This window comes from Tachyglossus aculeatus, chromosome 11, assembly GCF_015852505.1.
Source record: "Tachyglossus aculeatus isolate mTacAcu1 chromosome 11, mTacAcu1.pri, whole genome shotgun sequence".
Classification (NCBI taxonomy): domain Eukaryota; kingdom Metazoa; phylum Chordata; class Mammalia; order Monotremata; family Tachyglossidae; genus Tachyglossus; species Tachyglossus aculeatus.
Genome location: NC_052076.1, coordinates 55,942,888 through 55,955,809, shown reverse-complemented (window position 1 = coordinate 55,955,809; position 12,922 = coordinate 55,942,888). Strand labels below are relative to the sequence as shown.

The 12,922-nt window shown below is 50.4% G+C and overlaps 1 protein-coding gene across 3 annotated transcripts in view; it reads left to right on the top strand.

The window, feature by feature from the left end:
• Positions 1-12,377, top strand: part of ADGRG1 (adhesion G protein-coupled receptor G1) — a 67,076-nt gene extending 54,699 nt beyond the window's left edge. For all 3 annotated transcript variants that reach the window (XM_038754039.1, XM_038754038.1, XM_038754040.1), the window contains exons 7-15: positions 1,453-1,584; positions 2,604-2,720; positions 5,079-5,124; positions 6,729-6,832; positions 6,991-7,109; positions 7,901-8,175; positions 8,553-8,661; positions 9,696-9,967; positions 11,201-12,377. In XM_038754039.1, the coding sequence (XP_038609967.1) occupies positions 1,453-1,584; positions 2,604-2,720; positions 5,079-5,124; positions 6,729-6,832; positions 6,991-7,109; positions 7,901-8,175; positions 8,553-8,661; positions 9,696-9,967; positions 11,201-11,325 (1,299 nt within the window). In that variant the 3' untranslated portion in view covers positions 11,326-12,377. The remainder of the gene's footprint in view (positions 1-1,452; positions 1,585-2,603; positions 2,721-5,078; positions 5,125-6,728; positions 6,833-6,990; positions 7,110-7,900; positions 8,176-8,552; positions 8,662-9,695; positions 9,968-11,200) is intronic.
• The last annotated feature ends 545 nt before the right edge of the window (positions 12,378-12,922 follow it).

Sequence of the window (12,922 nt, the reverse complement as noted above, 5' to 3'; positions counted from 1 at the left end):
TCTCCCCCATAGCTGACCCAGGCTGGGCTCTCCTGCAGGAGAAATGACTCTTTAGGATGGTGGGGGGTGGTTGAAGCGGGGTTAAGTGGTGGTCTCTGAGAGGAGAAGCCATACTAAATGTCCACAGTGAAAGTTACCAATCCTGCTGCTCTTTGCTGGGCTTCAGAAGGCAGGGTTCATGCTTTCTAACTATTTTACTTTCCCCAGAGGTTACTACAGTATTCTGCTTATGTTAGGGGTCCCAGTAAATACTACTGGTGGATTAGAGAAGCAGCGTGGCTCAGTGGAAAGAGCACAGGCTTTGGAGTCAGATGTCATGGGTTCAAATCCCAGCTCTGCCAATTGTCAGCTGTGTGACTTTGGGCAAGTCACTTAACTTCCCTGTGCCTCAGTTACCTCATCTGTAAAATGGAGATGAAGACTGTGAGCCCCCCGTGGGACAACCTGATCACCTCGTAACCTCTCCAGTGCTTAGAACAGTGCTTTGCACATAGTAAATGCTTAATAAATACCATTATTATTATTATTAGGTGAATGGGGTAGTTCTGATTTGCCTAAAAACTCAGCTTGTCACGGGGCCTCCTCGAAGTCCTGGATTCGGGTCCTAGTCCCTCTAGATTGACAGCTCCTTCATAATAATATTAATAATAACAGTAATTATTACTATTATTTTGGTATTCTTTAAGCACTTACTATGTGCCAGGCACTGAACTAAGCACTGGGGTAGATACAAGACATTGGGTAGATACTGGGATAGATGAGAAGCAGCATTGCTTAGGGGGTAGAGCATGGGCCTACTAGTCAGAAGGACCTGGGTTTTTATCCCAGCTCCGCCACATGTGTGCTGTACTGTGCTGTGCGACCTTGGGCACGTCATTTAACTTCTCTGGGCCTCAGTTACCTCATCTGTAAAATGGGGATTAAGAATGTGAGCCCCATGTGGGGCAGGGAATGTGTCCAACCTTATTAACTTGTATTTACCCCAGCTTATAGAACAGTGCTTGGCACATATTAAGTGCTTAACAAGTACCATAATAATAATAATTATTATTATGCAAGGTAATTGGGATGGGCACAGTCCTTGTTCCACATAGGGCGCACAGTCTTAATCCCCATTTTACAGATGAGGTAACTGAAGCACAGAAAAGTTAAGCAACTTGCCCAAGGACCACACTGCAAAGTGGCAGAGTTAGGATTAGGACCCTGATCCTTCTGACTTACCAACTCTGTTATATCATACTCTCCCAAGTGATTACTTAGTACAGTGCTCTGCATCCAGTAAGCACTCAAAAAATACAATTGATTGAAGGTTCTGCATTCACTAGGTCAAATTGTGCAGCAGAGGGACTCTGTGCCTGGCTCCGGGAACGGTTCTCTGGGCTCTCGGCCTGGCCATGTTCTGGGATTCATTCACTCACCTGGTGACCCTTGGTGCTGCCTTTTGTTTTTCAGAAAGATCAGAAAGAGGTGCAGGGCTATTCGCTGACTCTGCCCAGGAAGCTCTTCGAGATGACCAAGGGCAGACAAGGAAAGGCTGAGAAAAGACTCCTTCTGGTGGATTTCAGCAGCCAGGCCCTTTTCCAGGTAATAAATAAAGGCAGTGACCCAGCTTCTCAAGATGTGAAGTGCTTTAGTGTCATGGGGTCTGCAGGGGAGGTAGGGGGGATGAGCATTTGAACATCCCAGAAATGCCAAGCTTCTGCCATCTCTCCTCCCAGCCTTCCAAATTCCTCCTTCCTGCCCTCTCTTCTGCCATAGAGCCCCTTGTCCCGAGTCTCACCTGAGCAGAGGCTACTAGTCACAGACTGATAAACAAAACCAAAACAGGGTGGGAGAGCCTCCGTTTCCAAATGAAAGTCTGCATGACTCAACCTATCTGGCCTCAGTGAGGGTGTGAACCTGGGTCTCTTTAACTGGAAAGTTAGCCATCCTGTGCAAAGCTCTACCCTGGTTCCTCAGGAAGTGACAGAGAGCACTCAGAGGGCAGGAAACCTTCTTGAGGGCTGGGAATGTGTCTACCAACACCGTTATGTGGTACTCTCCCTAGATGATTAATATAGTGCTCTGCATACAGTAGGCACTCAATAAATACCACTGATTGACCGAGGAGCAGAGCCTTAGCCTGGCCAGGGCCTCAGCCAACCCATACTCCTAGAGCGGTGGTGCTCATATAAATTCTGAGCTATTCCCTGACCAGAGCTGAAAAGATGCTCTCCACTTCCCTGGTCTAGCCCTGTCTTTCAGAAAAGTATTGCAGAGGAGGCTTGCACTTCCCTCCATTTCAAGAGTAAGCTCCCTGTGGTCAGAGTCATTTTGTTCTTCTGGTCTTGCCAAGCATCTAGTACAGTGCACCACTCTGAGGGGGCATCCAATAAATGCAGCAAATGGTTCTCATCCCCAATACCGTCTGCCTTGTTGATCTGTGCCTTTGCAGCTTTTCCCACAGTGAGTGATGGGAGTCTCTGTGTCCTGCGGTCTTCCTGCCTGAGACCCTATAAAGACAAACGAGGGGGTGTGGAGTTCCATGAAGGAAATGCATTTCCTCTCCAACCCAAATTTTCTGTTTGGCTCCTTGGTTCTCACCCTTCCCTCTGCTCTTTCAGGACAAGAACTCCAGTCAGGTACTTGGAGAGAAGGTCCTGGGCATCGTGGTGCACGGCAGCAAAGTGGTTGACCTCCCAGAACCCGTGGTCCTCACCTTCCATCATCAGCCACAGTCGGTAAGTCCCCGGATGCTCGGCTCCAAAAATAGCTAAGCTCCAGACTCCGCTGGCCTTTGGTCTCTTCTGGTGGCCAGGTATTGGCCCACAGTTCTTAGACCATTGCACTGGTAATTCAGACGATCCCTTGGTCCATCACTGACCAATCCTTTCTTGTCATATCGTTCAAACAAGCTCACATTCCGGAGGGTGCAATGAAGTCTCTCCTTCCCATGCAGGTCTGCCCACCCCTTTATCCAGTCTCCCCCTCCCCTGGGGCTATTCTGGGACAGCCACTGGGGAAGTTCCCTTTCTTCCACTGCTGGTGGTTTTAGTCTGTGACCCGGGGCTGGGAGTGCCTCCCGTGGTTTCCAGATAGGGGATACCCCAGCCTAGCCCTAGCACAATAACACTCTCACTTCTCTGCTTCTGCACTTTCCATTTTTCCCTTCCCCTCGTTGACATCCTGTTTGCCAGCTGCACCTGAACCTCAAACAGTGAGGCTGCTTCTGCTTTTAACTACTCCAGGTCTGTGCTGTGAGCAAAGCCCCCATAGAGGCCCCAGTCTGAGGACCGGGCTGGGTGGAGGAGGGTTACCAGAGTAGGAGTCTCTGTGGTCCCCAATTTAGGAAGCCCAAGGCTGTGCTATTGCTCTGGTGGCCTCCTCTCATTTCCTTCAGCCTCTTGGGGCTCTAGAAAGTGGTTCCTCCCGGTCATGTCCTGGTGGGCCCCAAGATCAACACTCTTAGTTTCCGTTCTCTTTCTGCCTCCAACTTATCCAAGCCTGTGACAAGGAGGGGTCCCTTCTTCCCTTCCTCCTCTGGCCACCCAGGTAATTGGAGGTGAATAACAATGGGTCAGTCGTCCTCTTCAAAGTCCCACAGAGAAATGTCCTCTTCCTCCTGGATCCAATGGACAAATCCCCAGAGAAGGTGAAAGGTCGTCATTTCTGAGCGAGAGGAAAACCCTCCTTTGTGTTTTTGCCATCAGGACAACCCAACTCCTCCTCTTTCCCTGACCTTTATTTCATTGCTTTTTGTGGTCATTTCTGGGGATGAAGGAGTGTATCCAAGAGCTCAGGGCTCAAGTTGATGATCTGACCCTCTCTGAATTAATTCCCTGGGCTCTTCATCGATTGGTCATTGGTTATGATCAATCAGCTTTAAGGAGCTCAGTCAGCTCTCTCCTCCTACTGATTCACTGTCTTCTCCCACCACAGCCCAGCTCAAACCTTCTATTTTCTCCATTCAAATTTATGGCCTAATGGATAGAGCACCAGCCTGGGAGTCAGAAGGATCTGGTTTCTAATCCCAGCTCCACCACTCATCTGCTGTGTGACCTTGGGCGAGTCACTTAACTTGCCCGTACCTCAGTTTCCTTATCAGTAAAATGGGGATTAAGACTGTGAGCCCCATGTGGGACTTGAACTGAGTCCAACCTGATTAGCTTGTATCTACCCCAGTGATTAATACAGTGCCTGTCCCATAGTAAGAGCATAACAAATACTATTAAAAATATAATTGCCAGACCCCAGCTCTCTCCTTTTTCAAATCCATCTTGAAATTACATTCTCTCCTGGAGGCCTCCCCCAGGTAGTTTCAACTCTTCCCCAGGTTCTACCACCTACCTTAACTGCCATTCAGCACTCTCACACCCCCTTAGGATTTATCAATTCCCAACCTCCTGTGGAATTTAGAGTCCAATATTACACACCCTTCCACTTAAGCACAAACTAATGGACCTATCCCCTTTTCTTCTTTCTCCAGGGTGGGATTTATTGTAACGTACATCTCTTCTGCTAGAATGTAAGCTTCTTGATGGCAGGGAACATGTCAATGAACTCTATTGTACTCTCCTGAGCGCTTTGTACAGTGCAATGCTCTGCCTACAGTAGGAGCTCAGTAACTACTATTGATTGATGAGCCCTCATGGAGTTATTGAGTGCTAGGGAGAGGGACATCAATAGGCTCTTGTTCAACTTGGCTTGCCCTGTTCTCTTTAAAAATATATAGAATATATATGATATTTGTTCAGCACTCACTACATGCCAAACACTGTTCTAAGCACTGGGGCAGGTACAAGTTCATTTGATCAGACATAGTCCCTGTCCCGCATGGGGCTCACAATCCAAATAGGAGGAAGAACAGGTATTCTGCAGTTGAGGAAAACGAGGCCCAGAGAAGAGAATTGACTTGCCCAAGGTACACAGCGGACGGGTGGCGGAGCCAAGATTAGAACCCAGGTCTTCTGCCTCCCAGGCTGATAGTCTTTCCACTAGGCCACGCTGCTTCTCATTTCTTCCTTATTCCTCTTTTCCTTCATCTGCACCTGGTCCTGAGTCCCAAGTGGTCCTGTGACTTCCTTTTCTCTTCTTTGCAGAGGAATGTGACTCTGTGCTGTGTGTTCTGGGTGGAAGACTCGGCCTGTAAGTATGATCCTGCATGTTTCTTAGCTGCCTCTTTTCCCTCTGGAACTCGGGATGGGATTCGACCCCCGGGACTTGGGAGGGAGGAAAGGAATGAGGGAGCCAAAGAAGGCTCACCTCCACTCCAAGAAGGGACACTGGTCCTAAGAAGACTGTGAGTCATGGAATATTCCCCCAGGTCCCCCAACACCACCAGCCAAGGACCGGTCTCCAGAGGACGGAGAGGGAGAGGGGCCTGCTGGAGGGTAGGCAGGAGTCAGAACAATGCAGTTCAGCCCCAGGACAGACATTTCTCGAAAGAGATGAGGAATCCTGCTCCCTCCTCAAATCCGACAGACAATAACTCTCCCCACTTCAAAGCCTTATTAAAGGCACACTCCTCCAAGAGGCCTTCCCTGACTAAGCCCCCTTTCCTCTTCTCCCATTACCTTCTGCGTTTCCCTAACTTTCTCTCCATCCCCCGTCTCGGCCCCACAGCACTTATGTCCATATCTATAATTTATTTGTTTATATTAATGTCTGTCTCCCCATCTAGACTGTAAGCTCGTTGTGGGCAGGGAATGTGTCTGCTTATTATTATGTGGTACTCTCCCAAGTGCTTAGTACAGTGCTCTGCACACCGTAAGTGCCCAATAAATACGACTGGATGAAGGAATGAAAGTAGAGCCCACGGGCCTGAGAGCCAGGGGAACTGCCGGGGGGAGCAAACTGTGAATCCCACAGACCCCTGCAGAGGACACAAACTGCCCGAGATTCCGGCCTTACCAGTCTGCTCCATCTGATTCTCTGCTCTTCCAGGAGGCCGCCCCTCTCTTCCCTGTCTACGGTCCCCCTCACCCCTCCACCGGGGCCCTGGGATTTGAAGTTGGGAGTCCTTATGGTGAAAGCAGATAGAGGGAGGTGGGGGTCTTTCTCAGGCTCCGGCTGATGCGAGCGAGACTCCGAGTGATAGAACTTCCCTGCTTCCTGGTGGGCTCCAGCTGGTGGGATTACCTGGTCCATTCAGGTTTCTCTCAGTGGAAATGAGTCATGAGTTCAAATCCCGGCTCTGCCAATTGTCAGCTGTGTGACTTTGGGCGAGTCACGTAACTTCTCTGTGCCTCAGTTTCCTCATCTGTAAAATGGAGATGAAGACTGTGAGCCCCCTGTGGGACAACCTGATCACCTTGTAACCTACCCAGCACTTAGAACAGTGCTTTGCACATAGTAAGCGCTTAACAAATGCCATCATTATTATTATTACTAAATCCTAGTGGATAGTGCATGGGCCTGGGACTTAGAAGGAGCTGGGTTGTAATCTCCGCTCTGCCACTTGTCTGCTGCATGAATTTGGGCGAGTTACTTCACATTTCTGTGCCTCGGTTATGCCATCTGTAAAATGGAGATTTTACTGTGTAAAATCTCCCCAGTATATCATGGGGAGCTACTGTGAGCCCCATGTGGGACGGGGACTGGGTCCAACCTGATTACCTTGTATCTACCCCAATGCTTAATACAGTGCCTGACACACAGTAAACGCTTAACAAATACCATAAAAAAAGGGAGCCTGGGACCTGGGGGACGAGTTCTTCTCTTCGGTAAAGACACACTGCCTTTTCCCCCAGCAAATGTCTCGGGAAACTGGAATGACTCTGGCTGTGAGACAGAGGTGGGAGAGAGACAGACAACCTGCCTCTGCAACCATCTTACTTATTTTGCGGTCCTGATGGTGAGTGCCCTCCCAAACTATGGTCAAGCCCCGACCCGAGCCTGGCTCAGCACTCCTCCCCACTCCTACGGCCCATCCCCAGCCCCACGGCCCAGCCCCCGCCCTGAGATTCCTCTGAACTGCCTGCCTTTTTCACACCCCGTCCCTCCCTACCCCAGGTTTCCAGTCTAGAAATAGATGTCGTCCACAAGCACTATCTCACCACAATCTCCTACGTTGGCTGCATCATCTCGGCCGTAGCCTGCACTCTGACCATCGGCCTCTATCTCTTCTCCAGGTACAGCTGGGGTTGGGGGGTGGGGTGGGACCCCTGATGCATTAGAAAGTCTTGGGAGTCCCCGATTGCCTGGCTCAGAATAAGCCCTGAGAAGCCATTCATTCATTCATTCGTTCAATCATTCATTCATTCAATCGTATTTATTCATTCAATCGTATTTATTCATTCAATCGTATTTATTCATTCAATCATATTTATTGAGCACTTACTGTGTGCAGAGCATTGTACTAAGCGCTTGGAAAGTACAAGTTGGCAACATATAGAGACGGTCCCTACCCAACAACAGGCTCACAGTCTAGAAGACTGTCTAGAAGCCAGTGTGGCCTAGTGGAAAGAGCCTGAGCCTGGGAGCCAGAGGACCTGGATTCTAATTCTGGGTCTGCTACTCGTCTCCTGTGAGATCTTGGACAAGTCACTTCACTCTCTGTGTCTCCATTTCCTTATCTGTGAAATGGGGATTCCATCCCAGTTCTCCCTCCTTTTTAGGCTGTGTGCCCCATGTGGGGCAGGCCCTGTGCCCAATTTCATTACCTTGTACCTATCCCAGAGCCAAGTCCAGTGCTTGGCGCCAAGTAAGCACTTAACAAATGCCGCAGTTATTATTATTAATCTTCCCTATTTTCTGGGCTGTTAGCCCAGTGGATTCTGAAACTCTAGGGCTGCGGAATGGGCTTTGCCAGACCCCAGAGGACTTGGCCCTTAATCCTTGTCCTCTGGCCAGGGCTTCTTCAGCTGTAGGGTGTCAGCCCTCCAGAAAGAGTCAGGATCTGCCCACCTTCTCCCTTCTCCAGGAGAAAACAGAGGCGGGAAGACTACACCATCAAGGTCCACATGAACCTCCTGCTGGCCGTCTTCTTTCTGGACATCAGCTTCCTTCTCAGCGAGCCCGTGGCCCTCCTGGAGAACGAGATGGCTTGTCGGGCCAGTGCCATCTTTCTGCACTTCTCCTTTCTGGCTTGCTTGACCTGGATGGGCCTCGAGGGCTACAACCTGTATCGGCTTGTCGTTGAAGTCTTCAGCACCTATGTCCCGCACTACCTCACCAAGCTCTGTGTGCTGGGCTGGGGTGAGGCAATGTGGGGGACTCAGAGATGGTGGAGGGGTGCCCAGCGTTGGGCAGAGAAGGGTGGAGGGGTGTGGAAGTTCGAGAGGAGAGGGAGGAGATTGTCCTGTGGTTCTGAGCCCTCTTCTCAGCAACTAGGTGGTTGACTCCTCACCCAGGGGTTGTCCCATTTGGGGTCTTCCCTCAGGAAGTGGGGTGTTAGATGCAGTGAGTGGGGTGAAGAGATCAGATGAGGGAGATGGCCTATCTGAGGAAGGCCCAGAACAGAGGGGATGATAGACACCTCCAGAGAAGGGAGGGAGAGGGGAAGATTGGGGAGATCAGAAGCAAGAACTGTGAGGGATGAAGCTCTTCTTCTTCTTCTTCCTCCTCCTCCTCAGGTCTGCCTCTGCTGTTGGTGTTGGTTACTGTGCTGGTGGATGGAAAGAACTACGGCTCATTCACTTTCACCGTCCACATGTCTTCTCAGCAGACCTCCCACCCCTCCATGTAAGTTTCCTACAGTTCCACCTTTGCGTCTGAGGTAAGAGCACTGGGAAGCGCTGGGAAACACTAGGCTGAGGCCAGACAGACAGCTTTTCGGGTCCTACCTCTCTTCCTCCCACCCCCATCCCCACTTTCCCTTTAATGTAGAGAAGCAGCATGGCTTAGTGGAGAAGAGCATGGGCCCGGCAGCCAGAAGGACGTGGGTTCTAAGCCCGGCTCTGCCCCGTGTCTGCTGTGTGACCTTGAGCAACTCACTTCACTTCTCTGGGCCTCGGTTAGCTCATCTGTAAAATGAGGGTTGAGACTTGAGCCCTAAGTGGGACAGGGCTCCAACCTGATTAGAACAGATTAGAACAGTGCTTGGCACATAGTAATCACTTAACAAGTACCATAATAATAATAATTATTATTATTATTAGACTGAGAAAGACAAATTAGAGTTGGGAAGCAGCATGGCCTAGTGGAAAGAGCATAGGCCTGGGAGTCAGAGGCCCTGGGTTCAAATCCCAGCCTGCTGTGTGACCTTAGGCAAGTCACTTCACTTCTCTGTGCCTCAATTTCCTCATCTACAAAATGGGGATTCGACATCTGTGCTCCCTCCTAATTAGACCGTGAGCCTCACGTGGGTCCTGATTATTTTGTACATATACCAGAGCTTAGTACAGGGCCTGACACCTAGTTAAACGCTTAACAATGATCTCAATTATTATTGTTATTAGAATTGGTCCCTTCCTTCCTGGAGGATACAGGTAAGAGTAGACACCTTTAGGAATCCAGCTGGAATCTTGGAGTGAAGATCCCTGGGCAGACTGAACTCCCAGCTGCAGTGTGTGCTGAGATACGGTCTAGCTCACTAGCTAGAATGTGCCTCCGAATTATCTTCTATTGTACTCTCCCAAGCTCTTAGAACAGTGTTCTGCACAGAGTAAGCGCTCAGTAAATGCCACTGATTGATTTATTGATTGACTAGGTTCTGAGTTCGGAGGGATGCTAATTGTAACGTTGATGCCGGTCACTCTCCCCACCTTCTCCCGCAGGTGCTGGCTCACCGACCCGGTCATCAGCTACGTGATGAACCTGGGCTTCTTCTGCCTGGTGTTCCTTTTCAATACCATCATGCTGGTCATCATGACCGTGCAGATCTTCAAGCTGAACCGCCAGCGGGGAGACGAGTGGCACTACGTCCTGACGCTCCTCGGCCTCAGCCTGCTGCTGGGCATCCCCTGGGGCCTGGTCTTCTTCGCCTTCACCTCCGGCACCTTCCAGCTCGTGGTACTGTATCTCTTCAGCATCATCACCTCCTTCCAAGGTTAGCACGGGACCAGCCTGCAGGACGGGGGCTGGAGGGGGGTGGAGGAGCCCGGACAGCGCTAACTCTAGGTCCCCATCCAGGAGCCTCCATGGCCAGCATGCTGAGCTGGCCAGAGGTCACTATTATTTGCTTTTTAAGCTCCTGGGGGTGCTAGCCTCACTGGGCCCCCCCAAAGAAAGATCCCCTGACTCACCGGTGGAATTCTGCCCCAAAAGACCCCGAGCCTTCTTCCTCAAGCAGAAAGGACTCGACCTTAGAGAAGCAGAGTGGCTTAGTGGTACTCTGTGGGTTGTCTTTCTGACTCTCCTTCTGACTTGGTGAATGATCCCAAGTCCCCTTCTGTTACCTCTATTTTTCAGCCAGGATAGAGCACAGGCCTAGAAGTCTAAAAGACCCAGGTTCTAATTCTAACTTTACCACTTGTCTGCTGTGTGGCATTAGGCAAGTTACTTCAGTTCTCTGTGTCACAGTTCCCTAATCTATCAAGTGGGGATTAAAACTGTGAGCCCCTTGTGGGATGGGAACTGTGTCCCACCTGATTAGCCTGTATCTATTCCTGTGCTTAGAACAGTGTCTGGCACATAGAAAGTGCTTAACAAATTACATCATCGATGGAAGGGAGCAAATTCCCTCAGCCCCATTAGCCTGGGGGCTAGGGTGAGGTGAGACCGGAGAAGGAGTTCCCAAATAGAGGAGGGCGAAGACAGCTGCAACCTGTGGGTTATCTTTCTGACTTTGCTTCTGACTTGGTGAATGATCCCAATCAAGTCCCTTCCTGTTACCTCTGTTTTTCAGCCAGGAGAAGGCTGTAATCATTCATTGAGTTCATTCATTCACTTGTATTTATTGAGCGCTTACTAAGTGTAAAGCACTGTCCTAGGCGCTTGGGAGAGTACAATATAACAATAAACAGACACATTCCCTCAGTGGTATTTATTGAATGCTTACTGTGTGCAGAACACTGTACTAAGCGCCTGGGAAAATACATTATAACACAGTTGGTAGACATGTTCCCTACCCACAATGAGCTTGCGGTGCGGAAGGGGAGACAGTCATTAATATAAATATACTAATTGTGGCTATGGACTTAAGGGTTGTGGGGCTGAGGGAGGGTTGAATAAGGGTGCAAATTTAAGTGCGAGTGCTTTACCCTCCTGTTGCCCCAAACCCTCCCGTTAGCTCTCTCAGGGGCGATCCCCAGTGTCCTGACTTTCTGTCCCTTCCCTCCAGGCTTCCTGATCTTCCTCTGGTACTGGTCCATGCAGCTTCAGGCTAAGGCCTCTTCCCCGCTGAAGAGCACGTCAGACAGCGTCAAGCTGCAAAGCGGCAGCCACACCTCATCCTACCGCCTGTGAGCCCTGCCCGAGTCCCACGGGATTCTGGGACCTAGAGATGCACGATCCTGGGCCTCTCAACACTCCACAGAGCCTGGAAGTCCTTCTTGGCCTTATCGCTGGGCCTCTCTCTCTGCCCACTTCCATGTTCCTGGCTTACAGCCACACTTCTCCGTCCCAAGCATCGTGGGCGGGGGCAGCTTCAGCGCCTTCTGGACCGGGATGCCAGTCCGGGTCCTGAGGGGAGAATCCGGCCAAGGGATGGAGCCACTGGGGGCTCCCGGCTCCCACCGCACGAGGCACCAGGAGACTGTCGCTGGGGTGGTGGTTGGAGGCGGGGGTCAGGGACGGGGCAGATGTTTGTGGGAGTATATTTTCCTGAAGAGTTCATTTTCTGTGTACGGGGGAGTGGGGAAAGGCTGGGGGGAAGGTGGCCCTTGAGTGAAAGAAAGGATGGGAGGAGCCTGACTAGCGGGCCTGGGAGAAATCCAGAGACACAGCTTTCCAACGGGGACCTGAGACCATCAGGCCTACCGCGCGATGTCTTTTCCCTTTCCCCAAGATCTGCCCTGTCTTTCCAGGGCCTAGGAGGGGAGAACAGCGAGTGTTGGGGGTGAGAACTAGCTTGAGAAGGGCCGGGTGGACTGCTCCAGGGTCTGGAACAGCGATGAGAGGGACCAGTTCCCGGGGAAGGAATGGGACAATGAAGTCTTCCTTTGGACAAACATTCCATGGTTGGAGGGTATCAACCTCTTGAATATGACTTCTCCCCTCGTGGTCCCCTCTGCCCAAATCAAGGTACCAGGGCTCCTCTTTGACTTCCATGAGTGGCAGACGCACAGTGAGTCTCCGTTCTGCACTGAAATCTCTTTGGCTTCCCCCCATTTTGCTCCATCCCCACAACCTTGAAAGGGCCCAGGGGTGTCAAGACTACTGCATTATGTCTTAAATAATATATATTTTTTGTAGCCCATTTAAAATAGGTAACTGTGTCTATTGTATATATTTTTTACATTGTATAGATGTTCTTGTGCCTCTGATGGACTTATTAAAGTATGTTCAGTGTGCTGCTACCCTTGCTGGTGGTCTTCTTAAGCTGGGACACCCATAAAGGGGCAGGCCAGATGCCAGAAACCATGGTGGCTTGGCCAGATGCCATCCCTTCAATAGGTGGGACTGCAGGAGTCCTGATAACTCTGTGGGCCTTGGCCTCGTAATAGGCACAGTGACACCATTGTCCTTTTCCCACAGGTCTCTGGGCTTGTCAGAATAGTCAGTCATTTACAGTATATAGTACATGCAAAGTGCCATTCTAAACATGGAAAAGTAATCCACGAATGAGGCAGGTAAGGTAAGAGGTAAGAGGTAAGGTTCCTAGCCCCCAGGGAGCGCACAATCTAAGAGTGAGAAGGGGAGGGCAGGAAATCCCTCTATTGGACCCCAGCCTCTTCACCTGCCTTCTCTCCCACACAGCTCCTCTCCACAAATCTATGCTGTTCCCCCACAGAGACCTCCGATCTTTTGACCCCATCCACTTTTCTGAAATCATCATACCTCATTTAGCCTCCGTACCCAAACTTCCTTCCCTTGATGGCCAAATTGATGCTCTCAACATCAC